Source organism: Strongylocentrotus purpuratus, unplaced genomic scaffold, assembly GCF_000002235.5.
Source record: "Strongylocentrotus purpuratus isolate Spur 01 unplaced genomic scaffold, Spur_5.0 spur5_scaffold_17, whole genome shotgun sequence".
NCBI classification, from domain to species: Eukaryota; Metazoa; Echinodermata; class Echinoidea; order Camarodonta; family Strongylocentrotidae; genus Strongylocentrotus; species Strongylocentrotus purpuratus.
Window position 1 is genome coordinate 25,877,848 of NW_022145602.1, and position 20,000 is coordinate 25,897,847.

The following is a 20,000-nucleotide window of genomic DNA, read 5'->3' on the forward strand; positions in this document are numbered from 1 at the left end:
TTAGTCATACTCTCCTTGATACTTCATTCAGATCACTGTCACTGGTAGGTGCTACTGCTAGCAGGCTTCAAAAATGAAGATGTCGACCTCCATTTGTCTTTTCTCTTTTGCAATATTCATGATAATCGGTGGTGCTGTGTCAGAGCAAACGCTGCGGCTCGTAAACGTGGTAAGAGTGTAATTGTATTGACATTAGACTCTAAAGTAATGTTTCATTTCGGGATGCCCAGTCCCATACCTTGAAAATGGGTGTGTGTCTATTATATTGCATGGAGGAGCATTAGGTGCATTACTGTCCTGGCTGTGTATTAGTGCTTTTGATTCTCAACATTTCGAACATCACTAGATCTATACAAACTCAATACAATTTTTGTCTCGCCTGCGTAGCAAAAAGCAAGACATCGATCTAGATCTAGTCTAGATCTAGGCGCTGCTTTTCCGGTGACGGCGGCGGTGTCAACATCAAAAACTTATTAAACCTAAGGTTAAGTTTTTGAATTTTTGATATAATTTTTAAAGTATAAGTTCTTAGTCAATGAAACTTGGACTAGACCCTAGATCTATAGCGTTATCAAGTCTCCCCAATCATGTGAGTAGAATTTCAGGTTACTAAGTTAAGGTCAAAGGTCATTTAAAATCAACAAACTTAGACTTTGTTGTGGGGCAATTCCACGGTAACGGAAGGACACTCAGACAAGATTTTTGAACTTCAGGTTCATACTAAAAGAAATGTTTTATAGTATGGTGGTGTGACCAAAGTTCGCGCGTGACCTAAGTTCGCTATATCAAAAAATCAGTAAGATTACGAAAATCTGATATCACCAATGGAAAGAGGAACATAAAATTACCCAGAAGTGAAATTTTCTTTGGAATTGGGTACGAAATTGTGAAAATATTGACAAAAGATCGGCAAATTTTGCAATATTTTGCGTCCGTTCCGAAAAATGATCAACTTACCGATAAGGGTCTGAAAATCTTCAATTTGAGAGCAGATTTCCTCAAAATTGTAAGTAAAGAGTGGTACTAACTGATTGTATGATATCTTGCCTTGCAAATTATGATATTACCTTATTTTTGATGGATCACACTTTTTGATAAATCAACTGTAAACCCCCGTGCGTGAAGTTAGGTCTCGTTGTTTTTATGACTTTTTTAGATGCAGCGCGCACGAACGATCGGACATCGAATTTTTAGATCGCGATATCTCTGAAATCCTTCGACGATAAAATTTTCTAGTTGAACTAATCTGTAGTTAAAAACTTCGCCGTCCCTTTGGTTATAATTGAAATCAATAAATTTGTGTAGAATATGAGAAATCGTAGTTCGAATATCACATTTTGTAATATGTTCTAAAATGTCCGCGAACTTTGGTCACCCCTTCATATGTATTAAACTATGGGGAACAAAATGTGTTTCAGTCAAGTGGGAAGCTTCATCACCTTCACAAAGTTTGGATAAACACTAATTAACTGGAAAAACCATGTCCATTTTTATGTCCTTCCGTTACCGAGATAATTAATATGCACATTCTTAAACTACTTAACTATAATGACAATTTTTTGTGTGAAAATTAAAGGCACTTATATAGGTATTATATCTGTACTGTTTCACATCTTATACTAATAAAACAGTTCTTTTAGTATGAACCTGAAGTTCAAAAATCTTGTCTGAGTGTCCTTCCGTTACCGTGGAATTGCCCTGTGGCATCAACATCAAGATTTTCAAAATGCTTCTTCTTCGTTATTTTAACCAATTTTGATTCTGATTGTTTTATATGATAGGGCTAGGGATTTAAAATTTCTACACAGAATCGTGAAATTCATTATCTATGCTAATTTATGCAAATTCATTCGAAATTACAAAAAAGGCTTCTTCTCCTTCATTTCTCGACCGATTTTGATTTGGTTTGCTTTATATCGTAGAGCTAACTTTGGTACACGATTTTGAAATTGTTCTCGATTAATTAATTATGGTAATTTATGCAAATTTATTCCAAAAATAACAAAAATTGCTTCTTTTCCCTCATTTCTTGACTGATTTTGATTTGGTTTGCCTTATCTGGTAGAGCTAAATTTGGAACACTAAACTTTTACACAGAATTGTGAGATTTTGCTCTATTGATTATTTATGGTACTTTATGCAAATCAAATGAAATTATGTCCCTTCCAGGGCATCAAATTTTTATTTTTTGACCAGTTCAAAAGTGTACCACATAAAATTTACGATATTTGTTGATGCGAGATGCGGATGAGCGCTACGTCATTGATGTTCTGGTTTATCATATTGAATTGCGTTATGCAGGCGAGACCGCCAAGAGCGTTTCCCTTGTTTCAACTTTCCGATGTTGGCCTGGTTAGAAAGAATAATTCAGAAATTCAAATTGTGAGTCTACTGACTTTTGCCAGTCAACTTTGCCGATCAGCTGCATCGGCATGATTGTGTGTGTTTTCATGCTGTGAGTGTAATATGTGTATTGACTATCCATGTATTCAAATGCTGCCTAGGCCTAGTCTATTATTATTAACACGCAGTGCAGTGCTAGAGGTCAATACGCAGCGATTAGCATTGACTCTCTATGCTTTGCTGGAGTGGGAAGGCACGGAGAACTCCGCGCATATCGTATTGAGCGCTGTACAGTGAGTTTACGCGCTCTCATTGGTCGTTCCGCTCGAGTGGCTTCGAATTTAACGAATGAAGGCATTTGAAGAGCCATGCTTTTCAGGGAGCATGTTTTATCTGATGTTCTTCCACACTTGCATAATGGCAATGATAACACTCACAAATTACAATCTTTCATGTTTGGTGATGCTGCCACCTGTGTTCCATCTTTTATAGGGTTAAAGGTCATATTTTGGTGGCTGTCTTTTGTAAGCTCTAACTGCCATATTTCTTGACAGTTTGTTTTCAAATTTTCTAGAGAGATGTTTTATACTCTAATCTACACAATATATATTTTGGTGATGCTGCTCCTAGTCTTCACAATAGTCTGAGCCACTAGTGGCAATCTCTACGTCAGGCCTTCTCAACTGGCGGCGCGCGCGCCACTCGTGGCGCTTGCGGTCAGTCAGAGTGGCGCGCGGCTGTTCAAAAAAATTAATAAAAATTAAAAATTAAAAATTAGAGAAAGAACAACATTAAAAAATTATATTTTATAATAAAAAAACTCAGAAAAATTAAAAAGTCGCAGTCGAAGTTGAGCCCAAAATGTAAGCAAGCCATTTTGTTTGTTTGATTTTCACTTCATTTTGACATTTTCCGTGTTTATTGCACTAAAATAACTACATATAAATTAACTTCCAGTGTAGATTTTAGCCAGGAATTGTACTAATTATTTCACATCATTATGAAATTATGATTGATGTTTTATGGAACAAAAAGGTGTTAAAAATGCCACCTCTTGGCCTAAAAAAAGCCCTAAAATCCACTAGCTTCCGGAGGCTTTGCCCCCTGGACCCCGGCCGGTATCGGCTTGGTCGCTACGCTCCCTCGTAACACAGTCACCAAACCTACAGGTTGGCACTTCAACCTCAATTCATTTTTGGGGGGGCGCTTCTAATAAACTAGTTGAGAAGGCCTGCTCTACGTCATTCTTTTGTTTCAGGGAAGGGAGAGAGGATCTTTGGCCCTCCTTCAAACATAAGGATAACACAAAATCTCTGCCACCATCTCTGGCAATACAGATTGCAATATTTCTAGTTATTTTGCCCTCGACATGAACTTCATCTAGACAATTAAATTCATCTATCAAATCTACCAGAGTTTCCTGAATACATTCTGCTGTCATTGCAAGAAGATAAATACCCCGTTTTGAGCTACAGTTCTTATCTCCTACAATGGTGTAACTGACATTTATGGCCATTAAATAAAATATACATGTTTAGCGTCCCCGCCCGCTTTCTTTTTTGGGGCCGCCTCCTATTTTTTCTTTCTTCAATGAGTTAAAACATGAAAAAACATACTGCTAAAATGATCTATTTCTGATTTTATAAAAAAAATCCTGGCGGCCATCTTGAAAAATAGCCCGACTGTCAGGAAAAATGTACCGAGCAGCAATTTTGAAAAAAAATTGTGGAAGACTAGTCAACGCACGCTTTTGGCAAAACGGGGGGGGGGGGGGGGGGGGGGGGGGGGGGGCTTTGGACAAATGATCGCGTTCCAGTCAACGAGACACGACGCGACACGCGACACTCCCAACGCACCCTTTCGGCACAACCGGGGAGGGGGGGGGGGGAGTTAACGCGACGCGACTTACCCGACCTTTGGGCATAAGCCCTCCACCATTGCGCATAGTTTCACTATTCAATATGGTAATTGTATACATGCATTTTGTAGAATCTGAGAAAATGGCTATTAAAGTTTGGAGTTTTAATTAAAAAAAATTACATAAAGATACAAATGTCCTTATTCACATTTCTAAATACTGATCATATTGTATTTCATATAATGGCCTACATCATAAGTGCAAATGACAAAGAAGTCACTTACACTCATTCTCACATTGTTTGCACTTTGAAATGTAATTGTGGAATGCTTTCAATTAATTAATTCATCAAAAGTATGGTATGCATTTCTCATCTCAACCTGCATTAGAGATGTTAATGAATCCTTCCCTTCAATTAGGTTTCTCCTTAAAGTGATTGATTTTGTTCTTGCTCTGATGGTTCCTAATGTTGTTGTTTAAGTCTCTTTGTACTTGTCCAAAACTTTTGGTTGTGCTGGAGTTGCTTTGTCATTGTCACCTACAGTTTCAGAAGTGGTACTTATACATGTAGAAACAGACAGGGTTATTTCTCCATGTTGATAAACTACACAATTTATTTTCTCTCTTAGAACTCCCAGTCATCTTGCACTTTACCACTTTCATTTGTCGAGAGACATTGCTGAAATCTCTCCATTCTCCGTCGTCCTTCCTCTTTGGTTTCTGTTTCTTATTTTCTTGGTTACGGTATTTCATTCAAATTCGTCAATTCACCAAACCTACAACTTCCAAAAGTAAGAGTGAGAAAGGAATAATGATAATAATAATAGCTAGTTCTTATATAGCACTTTTCAGGACCGAAGGCACTCTCAAAGCGCTTTACAGATATTACAGACAATGTATGCACATTCTCCACTGCCTGGGGAGCATTCCAGCCAGGCGTCATTTTAACAAATGCACACTTGCTCACCTAAGCACATTAGCTTTCGCATCCTACCGGGTACCCATTTAACACCTGGGAGGAGAGTGGCAAATGTAGATCAATGTCTTACCAAAGGACATTAGTGCCACGTTTGGACTTGAACCGCAGGTGATCCAGTCCGGTGACATATCCACTCATCCACAACACCTCTAGGAAGAAGTATGCTACATGTATTAGGACAGAAGAGAAACAATTTAGAGATGAGTGTGTGAGGTATTGTGAATGGAAATTGTAAAGTGTGTTCACTGATCACACAACATAACTCTATTTTACTTTTACATGTAGCTACGAGGAAGCAAGGTTGCCATAAATAAAACAGTAAATACATGACATGGTATGCATCGAATAAACGTGTAATAAATGCAAGAGCCTAAAATCATTCGATACATAATCCAAAAATGACAGAATAAATGTTAAAAACATTGTTAAGTACAAAATGTCAGGGAACAATTAAATCGTGCACTCAAGCTTCCAAGAAGAACATTAGGCCCGTCTTCACTATCTCGAGATTGCCAAATATCCAGCTATTTGAACTATCCCGATCGCAAACTATCCAGCTATTTGCGTCTTCATTAGACCGAAGTCGCAAATTAGCTGGATAGTTGGTCGGGATAATATCCCAAGATATCTCGGTCTAGTTTGCAAAATATCCCACTATTTCCCAACTAGCGGGATAGTTTGCGACCGTCTTCATTAGACCGAAGTACGGAGTCAAATATCCCGATCCCATCATGCACAACGTATTGTGAATGGAAATTGTAAAGCTTGTTCACTGATCACACAACATAACTCTTTTTTACTTTTAGCTACGAGGAAGCAAGGTTGCACTGACAATAAAATACATGAACAAAAGTATTCCTTTTCGTTATTTTACTGGGTACTGATGTTGAAGACAAAACACTTGCAAAGTGTAGTCATGCAATTAAGCAAATTAATGATTCGATCAGAATTGCATGAATGAGAATTGATAATATTGCACAGAGTTACATTGATTAGTCATGGATGAGAATGAACATGAATAAATGCAGTGAATAAATATAGCTTACGACACATGGTCCGAATAATGAATATATATAGGCAGCGTGATGGAAAATTACTGGGAACGTGAATGTACATTAAAAGTTAAAGGCAAATGTATGAGACACTACACAATACACAAATCCACTTTGCACTGAAACGATTTGGCCATTCGTGAAGGAGAAAATATATAATTCATGCTCCTTGCAGTGCTTATCCTGTGCCAACTTCTGCCAAGGTTTTTTTTTACTTATGAATTTAAAAAAATGCAGTAAAATATTTTAAAAAAGTTATTTTCATGTTCAATTAAGCAATTTGGCAAATTTTGCAATTTCATTCACATTACTTCAATTAAGTCTAAAAATTAATTTTTCAAAATATAAAGGAGTGGAAAATAAGATGATTTTTTGCCAATTTTTGAGAAGGGAAAACTGATTAATTTAGAAAATATGAAAAACTCATTCTTGTGATATGGGCTGTAATATAAAAAGTTTTACATGTGTGTCATGCAGCTGTCAAATTTAATGAAAAACAAGTGTAATACACGTATGACCCTATGAACATGACGGACAAAGAAAGAGGACAAAATATACAGTTCCTTATTCTACCCTCAACAATTGCTGTGGTAGACAAAGGAACATCCCTTCACTGCTATTATGTAAAAATGTGTAGAACAGGTGAATATGCATGTAACACCTGTACGTTCTACATATTTTTAAATTAATAGCAGTGAAGGGATGTTGCTTTGTCTACCACAGCAATTGTTCAAGGTAGAATGAGGAACTGTATATTTTGTCCTCTTTCTTTGTCCGTCATGACTCATGATCTTCACTTTTCTATGCCTTAGTGTCATTATCGTCACTTTTGTTCACCACACTTTGAATTTCTTTGTTTAATTTCTCGCAGCTCTATCGTCATGGTGATCGTTCTCCGGCTCAAACCTTTCCCACTGACCCCTATCGGGAGGATAGTTGGCCACAAGGATGGGGTCAACTCTCAAAGGTAAGATTTAAACGACTGTAACATTCTTCCACACATCTCTGTTTTCTGCTACGCTACTACACTCCAACTCCATGTCTTAAAGCCCCTCTGAAGCGTTTGGAGTCACAAATTCCCCCAAAATTTGATGGCGAAATTTCACTAAAATTTCACTTATTTATGGTGTCATAATGTATAGAAGTGTTGTAGTCGAGTGGTTTAAGCACTTGATTGGAAATTCAATGGTCGTGGTTCTATCTCCGACACGACACTAATGTCCTTTGGCAAGGCATTAATCTTCATTTGCTACACTCAACCCAGGTGAGGTAAATGGGTACCTGGCAGGAATTAATTCCTTGAAATGCTGGAGGGCTGTAATGGCAGCTACTGTAGGCTGAAGCTGGGGTAATAGAATTTGTGCAAAGATTTCCCCCCCCCCCCCCTCCCAAATGTTTGAAGACAAATATTGATAAAATAATACAAAATTTGGGTTTTCCGTTGTACGCAGAAAACCTACATTTCGATATTCTTTCATCAATATACTACTTCAAACACATTTGTTTTTGAAAATCCTTGCAGAAATGTGTCTTGAAGGCATCGTTAAGGCAATGTTAAATCTGAGATGCATGGGCCTATACATTTGTACGTGTTATCATGCAGGGTCTGTGATATGGTGTAATATTGAAGCCCTAAAAAAGTTGTGCTTCAAAATGATCAAGAAGTGCCTCAAAAAAGTAAAAATCTTTGAGTGACCGGTTTTACCACACTCGTTTTTCCTAATAGACTGTAGTGTTATGAAAACCGTTTGGCAAACGGTTTTCAAAATTTGTAATTCCAATCATAAATATCTTGATAATCAGGCAGGCGATCGAATTGTAAAAGTCATGGAGTTCCTGACTGACCTAAAGGTTTATGATTATAATTGCAGCATGAGCTAAATCCAGGATTTTGTTTCAGAATCTAAGACAAAGTTACCGGATCCCTTTAAATGAAATTCTCTTTCACATTATGATACAATTCAAGTGAAATTTTACCATCAATTTTGTTGAACTACCAACACTTTAGAGGGACTTCAATATAACTTCCGCTCCCAGTTAGTTCTTGGTTTAGTACCTTCCACTTTTTCTTCCAATTATTCTTTCAGAAGACTCTGATGTCTTTTAGTGTTGCCTAATGTTTTTTGTCTTTCTTTCTTCAACCATTCTATCATGATATTGTGCCTTTACTTTGCACAAAGTTGAAAGAGAGCATTGTAATGAAGTATTGGTTCACTTGACCTTTTAATTTGTATAGAATTTCTGCTGGTATTGTGATCTGATTGGCCCGAATTCACAAAGCAAGGTTTGAGCTCAAACCTCCAAGTTCTTTACAAACCAGGTTTGTAAAAAACGCATAAAACGCGTCATATGACGTACGAAAACCAAGGTTTGTCGACAAACCTCCTTTGTGAATTCGGGCCATAATGCATGACCAACACAGTCAAACCAACCCCATACTGATTCTTAGCCATTTTTGTGTGTACATTGGTTACGGTAACATGATTTTGTCGGGTCAGGTGTCAGTGTCTTTGTTCAAGCTTGTTGTAGCTGGAGAATTCTGCTGGTTATCGCAGCCATCATCAAATTCTGTAGAACTTTGCAGGAATTATGAATTTGTCAGGTATGTCCCATCTGTGAAATTTAAACGTAAGCAGTGTCCTATTCAAATTATGCAAGGAAACCCATTTACTTTCTAGACTCCACTGTCAGACACTATTGACTGACTTCTTTTTTTTTTTTCTTTGGTAATAACATACATAAAATGAGCTGTTAGGGTACATGAGTATTTGTCTACATCAATAACCCACTTCTTGTAATGGCCAAAATTAAACTGATTGAATCTTTGCGCAGCACAAAACGTATGACCATTCGGTACAATTCGATACTGGTTCAGCCGAGGATGCAGGTTCGAAACTGAGTCAGGTCTTTCGGATGGTGACGTTTAAAGGTCGGTCCCAAGACGTAAAATAATCATATCTGATTGATACACGTCTGTAAAACCCAATTACACAAACACAAACAGCAATCACTAAAGTACATTCGACAACTAATGGTCGTTATTTTCCCATTAAAAGACATATTTAAGCAATTTCGTTTTGAGGGAAGTTTTAAATTAGTACATGTAGGTCCTATTATCTTTCAAATTTAAACTTTTCATCTTTTTGACCTGCAAATGGGACATACATGTACACGTACACGTACATGTACATTGTATTACACCTTTTAAAGCAATGGAAAAAGCAATAGTAGTCACATTTGTGTTAATAATCATAAATTGTTACCATTGTTAAAAAAATGTGTTGGTATAGACTCGAGAGGTCAAAATGAAATTAAACCAATTCTTTTTTTTTTCTCTCAAGCTTGGGATGCAGATGCAATACGGTCTAGGCCAGTTCTTGGGAAAGAGATACCAAGACACCGGATTCCTAAACGCAAACTACACCCGAACTGAGATCAATATCCGTAGCACTGACGTGGATCGGTGTCTCATGTCAGCGCAGAGCGATCTGTCGGGACTCTACCAACCGTTGCCAGAGATGCAGTTCAATCCTAACATATCATGGCAACCCATCCCAGTACATACCAAACCCAAAGAGAATGATTATGTAAGTTTGATGTCATTGCATACGAATTGCTTTCCAGTATGATGTATGGATGAACATTTGAAAAAAAGTACTTTTCGTTTAGTTCATGTGTAATTAAACTGATTTAGGAGGTGAGAATTTTTATCTTCTTTTACAAACCTTTTTTTGTGTGTGGTAACAAAAAGATGGAGTCAAGATACATGTAGTTCTATAGTTTTTTTTTTTAAACCCTTATTGAAATACACTGTAGCAGTCTAAAACATTAATTAGAAGATTATTTGAAAACACAGACTGTTGTTCTCGTTTGCTACTCAACTTTTCAGCTTCTAGGCATTTCATTTAATCTCTCGACTTGTCAACTCTCCCATACTCCTAGACCGTACAGTGCCTGTGATAAATGGGTATACCATAGCAGTTCAGAGGTTTTAAAGGTCTTAAACAGCTTAAATCAGTTTTTTCTCCTTAAATTGACTCAAATTGACTCAAATTTATTTTCCACTTTTTTTCCACTTTTTTCCACTTAAAAAAAAAAGGATTTTATATGAAACAGTATAAATGAAGTTGCCAATTTGTTCACACAAATAGTGATTATGAATTTCACTCTGTGTTGCCTGTTTAAAGACTTCAATGATTATTTGTGATTAAAATCGCTCTCATTCATGAACAGCACAGTCAATGTAGTGCTGCAGAAATGGAACAAAATTTTCTAGTAATTTTTCCACTTGTGCTCATGTACATATACAGCTGTATTTTTCAGAGTATTTTGGACCAAAAAATTCCATTTGACAGAAACCAGAAAATGGCTCTATGTATGCAGTCACCAAAAGATGGCGCAATTGAAAATACATCGCAGCAGTGGTAGCGATGTCAGTATTAAGTAGCCTTCCTTTAACATTCTTTTCTACCACCAGGGAGGTGTTTCACAAAGATCCTAAGTTGAACTTATCTCAAAGTTGGACTTAGAAATTATGGAAAGCCGTTAGCATCTTTGTGAAACACCCCCCTGAACTTCATTTAAATAACCCATTTATTTCTTGGTTTGTCTCCCTCTCAGTTATTGCGTACAGACGGCACATCTTGCCCGTACTATGACGAGTTGTATGCTAAGGAGTTGGCGACTGCCCGCGTGAAACAGATCAATGAGGAAAATAAGGTCAGTTTTAATAATATCATTTTTGTCATTTCATTTTATTCTATTTGTCATATACATGTAAGAACATAACAGTGATATTTACAGATAAACATACAAACAACATACATACAAACAAACAACATAACAAAAGATAAATACAGAATATATACTAATGAGGAAACCGGCAAGAAAGAACATTAAAGTCGTATGTGGTGCTGGTCCCTTACGACATACATGTACATGTACACATACATGTACATGTGATAAATGGAATACCAATACATAGAAATGTTACAATACTAGAGATGTTATAAAGAAATTGACATACATGTAGAAATGGAGTTATGACCTTCTGTGACCCTTCAGATCTATGCATTATCCCTGTATGTGTATCTGATCTCATACAAAGTAATACTGTATAATTCAAATCATATATATAATACAGTTAAACACCTAAATAATTCACACCCCTTGCAAGTTTTCTGCTTTTTATTCCTACATGTAGCTCAAGAATGAAAGGTGGACTTTGTTGAATACTTTCAGATATGAGCTTTAATATGTCACATTTTCAAGTGACATAAAGCAGGACAAACTAATTTTCCACATTCACTGTACCTGGTAAGGATATGAATAATGTAGTTATCAGCTGTAAATGTAAATCAAATAATCAGAAATAAGAAGAAAAGGGGAAGAATGGTTGTAAAATCATTTCTTTGCTAATAAACAAATCATCATTTTATTACTTATTTAATAAAAAATTGAATATGTTTTTCTCCTTTTTTTTCTTCTCATAGGATTTCTTTCAGAAGCTCAAGAAAGACACTGGTGTTACTGAAGATATCACAGTGAATACTGTGTATACGATAGAAGATCCCCTCTTCTGTGAGGTCAGTTTAATTCTCATACCCTTTTCAAAGGTATAACAAGGGACGAGCAAAACTTTCTTCACTCTACTCATGCCTTTCTCTGCTCTACATGATATTTAAGCTCAGTTTTTATGTTGCTTCATCAAGCAAGACTTCTGTTCTTTTAGATTTTACTGTACCGGTACTTTTCCATGTACATGTACATGCATGTGTGTCTTTGTTTCTCATTTCCTCTCTATTTCACTCCTCTCTTAACTTCTCTTGTCTCTTCTCATTTAATACTACTACTACTACTACTACTACTACTACTACTACTACTACTACTACTACCTCTACTACTACTACTACTACTACTACTACTACTACTACTACTACTACTACTACTTCTACTACTACTACTACTACTACTACTACTACTACTACTTCTTCTTACTACTACTACTACTACTACTACTACTACTACTACTACTACTACTACTTCTTCTTACTACTACTACTACTACTACTACTACTACTACTACTACTTCTATTACTATTACTCCATGAACCATTATCCCATAGCACGGGTTGGTTGCCCGAATCCTTCCTCTCCTCTCTCTTCTGTTCCCTGTTTGAGCCACAGTCAGATTTACTTCCCTCATATCTCTTTCAATGTTATCCTTCCAACGAGTTCTTTGCCCTTCCTCTTGATACCTTACTTCCTTCCACTGCTCGTGTCATAATGTCCTTTGCTGATTTTCCTTTATTAGCCCTTTCCAAAGTGTCCAAACCGTCTTAAATCTAATTACCTAACCTTCTCTAGGATGTTAGCTACCACGTTCAGTTCCTTTCTTATTTCCTTATTTCTTCTCTTTCTTTATTTAATACTAAAAGTCATTTATATTTCATGCAACCAATTTACTTCTCAATTTACTTCTCTTACCGACATTTGTGCAATGTTTTTCCCGCAAAATCTTTCTTTTTGATTTACCCATATTTTGACATTTTGTTGTGCTTCTGTACTATCTTTGAATGTTTTTTTTTATAGATGTAAATCATGTGCAATTTGGCATTATTGCCACAAATATTGATTATTTTAAATAACCATTAAAAAACAACCATCAAAAGATGAATATGTATCTGTCTTCCATTCCTTTTATGTATTCTCTCTTTTATACTGCCCCTACCATTTTCTATACACATAAATGTGTCTATCTTTTTGTCTCTTATTTTCATATTCTTCATCTCTACATCAATTTCTGTCTCTTTCTATCTTCTTTATTTATTTATCTTTTTTTTTTATTTTACCAATCTTCTAAAGAAAACAAAATTATGTATAGCTAGAATGAATAAAATTAACCCCAAACTACCTGTCATTCCTTAGGTAAAATGGTGAATGAAGAAAATAAAGGATAACATAGCAATCCTGCATATTGTGCTCGCATGGAACCCATGTCCACCTTGGGTTCTGTGCGCGCCTTATTCTAATCTATGCGAGTGCGTACGTGTGAGATAATTAGTCTAATCAACAGGGTTTGTTATATTGCTGAGGGGTGTATTTAAACTGCTATATTTCTTAATATAAGTAATATTCGAGCTTATATTTAAATGCAGTATAGTGCCATGGAACCCGTTACATCGAGAATTAAACATGTTTTGGTGATTGGTAGACGTTTTAATGCTCTTCCTACTTCTCTCATCTTGACCCTATCCTAACAGCAAGCTCATAACCGTACTCTCCCTACCTGGGCATCCAATGACGTCATGCTCAAGCTGGAGAATCTGACAAACATCGGCATGGCGATGCTATTCGGCACAAAGGAACTAGCCAGACTAAAAGGAGGTACTTAAATACATTCATGGTGTAGTACAGTGGTTCATTAACTTGACACTCAATCAAAGGGTTGAGGGTTCGAATCCCAATCTGGTAATAACTTCCTTTGGCAAGACATTAATTTGTAATGTTAGCATCTACAATAATATTGACCAACTTAAATTGTCTATTTTTCAAAATCGATGAACAAGTAGCTTTGTGGTAAAAAAAGAAAAAAAGGGTTGTATCTTCGTTTGTTATGAAATTCATGATGACTTACAGTGCAATTGGCATATGCTGATTTTGTAATTAAGTTACTGTAGCTATTCCAAATGTGGTATTAAATATAGGTAAGTTTATTCTTTTGCTATTTGTTAAACATGTAGAGATGGCAACATATTCAAATTCAAACTCAAACTTCAAGGATTTTATTTCTCATACAAAACATAGTACAATGAATAAGTATATGTTACAAAAAATATACAATGAAGCAAGACAAATATAATAGCAATGGCACAAGAAAAGAAGAACTAACTAGAAGCAGAGCTTGTTGAAGTATTGGTTCCTCAGATGCTGTTTTACAATACGTCTTGAAAACAAAGTACAGTATACAAGCTTGATATGATTATCAGGCCTGATAATTGCCCGATTTAAATTGGTTTCCTGATTTAACCCCCAATTTTCCAGATTATCCCTTATTTACCGTACTCTGTATTTTTCCTGATTTTTCTCTATTTTTTCACAATTTTTTTTACAATTTTCTTACTCATAAGGGGGGGGGGGGGGGGAATGTTGTTGGATGCCATTCCCCCCCCCCCCCAGAATCCTTTTTTTTTCTACTAAAGGAGAGGGTGGTTGAGGGGGGGGGGAGGATTTAAAAAAAAAATAATTTAGTGCTCACTATCACCCCTGGATTATTGTAATAATTATTCATTATTATTTGTATTATTTCCAGGTCCTCTAGTTGGAAAGATGATCTCAGACATGGAGAAGAAGAGTAAGAACGTGACGGGTACTCCAATCAAGTTCTTCATGTATTCAGCTGTAAGTCTTACATTGCTTATTCATATAATTTTCCCAACAGTTTTTATAACACTACAGTCTATTGGAGAAAATGAGTATGGTAAAACCAGTCACTCAAAGATTTTTACTTTTTTTAAGCACTTCATGATCATTTTGAAGCGCAATTTTGTTTTGGTTTCAATATTACACCATATCACAGACACTGATAACACGTAGGGCGATGCATCTCTGATTTTTAAAACTGGAAACATTGTTAAACAATGCCTTTAAAGGGCAATCCACCCTTCTTAAGTTTATTTGTATGAAAGCAGAAACATTAAATTTAAACGGAATAGCGAGAATTTGAAATAAATCGGACCAATGAATGTTAGAAATATGAGATGACTACTAAATCTATGCAGATCTCAAATTGAAAATTAGGTCAGTGGATTGTGATATAGTCATGGACAACTCTCCCATTTGTTGAGTACATGAATATACCGGTACCATAGTTACTTTCTGTTTTTCTCCTAAGTGCCTTCTCCCTTAGAGCTTTACTTAAAATGGTAGGTCCTCTGAAAAAGAACTTTCCTGAATCATGCATTTTGAAAAACTGATATTTTAGTCATTTTGTGTATTGGACAAATGGGAAAGTCCAATGCTACATCACAGAAACATTACAGATTCAGCCAATTTGAAGTTATCTGCTATGTAACATGTATCTGCACGTTTTGAGAATTCAGTCTTTAGTATTATGGAAGTTTTAAGTTTTCAAGTTTCAAGTTTATTTATTTCACTTTATTATCAAAAATAACATAATTGAACATAATGAACAATGGTAATTATTATTACTAAACATACAATATAGAAAACATAATGTACATGATAATAGTTATAACAGAGAATACAATCATATAAATCAATCAATAAAGTGGGGGATCTACTAAAAAGCAAAGCTTGTATTATGTAGGTCCCAGTTCATAGGTTTGTGTATGAATAAGGGTATCTGAATTAACATATTTACAAAAGCATATGATTACACGAGGATTATCTTTAAGTGACACATTTTAATAAACATATCGTAAATATTTGAAAAAAAAGGAAGAGTTCTGTGCTTTCCTCAGAATAAACAAATATATATATATACATTAAATAAAATGATCAGTGCTTATTTTAGTACGTTTCAAAGGTAAGCCATTTTGAGTGAATAAGTGTTTTCCTGCACATGCCGTATGAAGAGGTTATGATGATGCCAGAAATCTGCCAGTTTGATGACAAATTCAATGTTTATTTTTCTCGCATCTCTTCAGCACGACACAACGCTAGCTGCTTTCATGTCCGCGCTGGGAGTGTACAATGGGAAACAGTCTCCATATGCGTCGGCTGTGGGCGTGGAATTGTGGGAAGATGACGCAACCAAGTAAGATATATCATTGTAAATTTGTATAGTGTTCCATTCACCTGGAAGAAAGGAGATTTGTGTATAGCTAGATCGTATAAAATTGACTTTAAAACTTTACCTGGCATTCTAGGTTAATAGTAAAAGAATATGAAGAAAAGAATGACTGTAAGAAAATCCATCATACAGAACCCGAAGTCCGGCTTGGGTCCCGTGGGTGCCCAGTTTCATGCCAGCACATACGTACACATAAAACTCAACAAGTTTTTCTTATGTACTTAGACTGCAGTATGTCTTTGCAGAAGTAATATTCACAGCTCACATTATATACACTTACATCATGAGCATGTTTTTGGTGACTGGTACACCATAAGTAATCACTAAAACAAAAGGCCTGCCTGCTACAACTTGATGGAAGTACACGCTTTTTATTTATTTATTTATTTATTTACAATGGTTTTTTTTAATTAAAAACCATTTGCGGCCAAATGGCCCAATTGCAGATTCTTTTAAAATCAGAATTTAAACAATTTGATATATAAACTAATAATAATACGTTAATGTACAGTAGTTGATATTAATCCATTTTGTGTGATTGTAAATAAGGAAAGGCATGTGAAAAACAAGGAAAATTAAAAAAGAGTGCAATCAAATTTCAATTAACAAAATTGCTTCTGTTTCGGTTTGTAGATTCGCTCTTTTTTGAACCCGCGCTCGAAGATCCATCAATTTAAAAAAGAAAAGAAAATTCTTGTAGATTCTTCAAGGAAAGAATGTGGTGGAAGAGTGCCACACATCTGGTAGTAAAGGAAATTTGTCTAGAAAGAAACATTAAAGCCTGTCTGTACTAGTTTGGCCAGGAGGGATTAGACCACACAGCATGGTCACTGACAGCTGGTTATCTCATCAACTCAGTTCTCAATTAACATAAGAAAAAGAGGACCATGGGGGACCAACGGACAACACTTAGGCATTGTTTTCTAATATAGCGGGAGCAAGTGGCTACAAGTAGTACTGTGTGGGGCTTTAAGTTTTCTGTGTTTTCTCGCAGATCGTTCAACGTCAGCATATGGTTTAGGAACTCTACCACTCAGGAGGTACCCTACAAGCTGCACCTGATGGACTGCTCTGATATGTGCGGCCTTGAGCGGTTCAAAGAACTCGTCCTTGACGTCATACCTGGGAACGTGGAGGCTGAATGCGGGGCAACGTTCATGAAAAACTACAGTAAGTATTGGTTGGTTCGTTTGATGGTATGTTTTACCTGACTGCTAAGAAAGCATGTGTATGCCTGTCAGTAAAAAAAACAGGAGATTGACAGCTTTATGTCCTCTCTGAGGGGTTCGGTATCAACGATTAGCCCAAAGATGTTTAATGTCACTTTTTTTTTTCTCCCTCTTTGGGCTGATATTTCTCAGCTTTGAATGTTTTAATACATATTTTATTATTCATTAAACATTTTTTTTTCAAACGGTAAGAAAAAAAGCCGACCGTAGATTTCAAGATTTTGGGGCCGGTCGCAAAGGGCAATACAACATTTTTTTTTTACGTCTTATATTACTGTAGTAGACCTCTGTTTGCTCCATTGATTGACCAAAGCTTGTATGTTTACTGTAATTCTGTTCTTTCTTTTTTTCTTTCTAGCAATACCTATCTTGATTGGAACTAGCCTCATAGCGCTCATCCTGGTTCTCATATTCGTCTACCTGGTCTGCAAAGGAAGACATCAGGAAACAAAGCAAGGACACACGAGACTGCCGCAGGATGTAGAAGCTTAGCGACGATCTGCTACACCACAACATTGTCTTGTGTAAAATGTGTTTAAGTTTGTTCAATGCCTATATAACCAATCACTGCTTAAAGAGAAGGTTGAGTTCTGGGAAGAGGTGAAAAATAATTTGTGAGCGTTATCATTCTTATTATGCAAGTGTGGAAGAACATCAGATAAGACATGTTCCCTGGAAAGCATGGCTCTTCAAATGCCTTCATATTCTAAATATGTCATGTAACATCGCCACATGTTCTTGTAGTCCCATATACATCTTTCTGTGTACCGTGCTTGTAACTTAACCAAGACTGGGCCAAGTTTCTTATCATTTTGATGATTCCAGAACCTTGCAGTACACACCAATAATTATATGCTAGGTGATCAACCCATTCTGATCGATTCCACACCGTTTCTTTCACAATACAATCGCATGACCAGAACTCAACTTCATCTTTAATTCAATGCCTATATAACCAATCACTGCTTAAAGGGCACTGCAGGGATCTGCACGATACAAACCTCAAAACTTGTAAAAGAGTTAAAATGTTTTAAACAAAATTATAATTTAATAACTTCCTAAATGTATAGTGGTACAAGATTAGTTACTAGCAAAATTGCAGTAATTTTTTATTTTCAAATTTGAATTTTGCAACTAGCAGTGTTTTGTTTACACCATTTGTTGTGTACTAAATGAGGGCTTCATTTATTACTCATTGAGAACCACAGAGTCTTTTGCTCTGAAAGTTTGCGCATACTTTAATAAACTCATCTTGCTGCTACAGGTCACTGTTGGGATAAGTTTCTGAGGGCTTGCAAATCCCTGATAGGGGCTATAGAGCATTTATAAAAACGTTATCATCTTTTGCAGAATGTTATCAAGCTAGCTCATATCTAAAGTACTTACAAACATGCATTTGTATTTTAACCTTGTGTTGACTGCAGAAATTTATCAAGATGCCAGTTAAGAACTTTTCCTATCTTTAATCTGGCCTTGTACGGGGCTACAGTTCAGAGAAAAGTTGTAATTTTTTTTTCAATCACTACTGTGCCACCAAACTTACAATCATAATTCACCAAAAACATTCTGTTTGACAAAATAGTGGTGTGTTCACTTGACTCTCTGTCCAAAGGTTGAGGGTTCCAATCTCAGTCGGCACAGATGTAAGGTCCTTTGATGAGACATTAATCCATATTTGCCACTTTCCACCCGGCTGCATTCGGGTACGTGGCAATTTATTAATGGGGTAACAGAGATGCCAACCAGTACGATTGATCGTATTTAGTAGGATTCAAAAAATGAAATACAATATCGCCTCTTGAAAATACGACTTTTCATCTTTTTATTTTTTGAAATATCTTACACTTTTTTTCTACTTTTAATAGGTTTATAATGTCAGTTAACAGGAATGTGGCTCATATTTCCATGAGTATTATGCAAGTCTATACAGTAATTTTTTTCTCACTTCTACTTCTGGCTTGAACCGAATTCTCATTGGCTCAAAACTTTATTCTCATTATGCAACACTCTGTTTGCATCATAAGAATCATTGCTTTAAAATGTTCTCATTAAATGTTAATGAAAGAGCAAACATATTACTTGTCTGTTCTTACCAGTAAAACATTTTCATGACATTTTACTGGCCTGGGACCAACGGGCCAGTGGTAGTGTCAAGTTTTCGTGAAAATCTGATTTTTTATGCCTCCGTTACGAAGTAGCCGGAGGCATTATGTTTTCGGGTTGTCCGTCCGTCCGTCTGTACGTACGTCTGTACGTACGTACGTCTGTACGTACGTACGTACGTCCCGTTCTCGTGATCGCGTTATCTGAAGAACCGATTGATGGATTCCTACCAAACTTAGGTCATGTATGTATCTTGCAGAGCCGATGAACTGATTAGATTTTGGGGTCACGAGGTCAAAGGTCAAAGGTCACAGGGCTCATTATGTATGCAAAAACAGCTCGTGATCGCGTTATCTCAAGAACCGATTTATGGATTCCTGCCAAACTTTGGTCATGTATGTATCTTGCAGAGCCAATGAACTGATTAGATTTTGGGGTCACGAGGTCAAAGGTCAAAGGTCACAGGGCTCATTATGTATGCAAAAACAGCTTGTGATCGCGTTATCTCAAGAACCGATTGATGGATTCCTGCCAAACTTAGGTCATGTATGTTACTTGCAGAGCTGATGAACTGATTTGATTTTGGGATCATGAGGTCAAGGTCAAAGGTCATGCGGCTCAT

General features: G+C 36.3%; 1 protein-coding gene across 1 annotated transcript; it reads left to right on the forward strand.

Moving 5' to 3' along the window:
• LOC579609 (prostatic acid phosphatase) lies at positions 1-17,845 on the forward strand. Its single transcript, XM_779714.5, has 10 exons — positions 1-169; positions 7,104-7,199; positions 9,574-9,819; positions 10,853-10,951; positions 11,725-11,817; positions 13,495-13,618; positions 14,544-14,632; positions 15,901-16,010; positions 17,041-17,216; positions 17,634-17,845. The coding sequence occupies exons 1-10, from the start codon at positions 74-76 to the stop codon at positions 17,765-17,767; spliced, it is 1,263 nt and encodes a 420-aa protein (XP_784807.3). The 5' UTR covers positions 1-73; the 3' UTR covers positions 17,768-17,845.
• Positions 17,846-20,000: the final 2,155 nt, after the last annotated feature.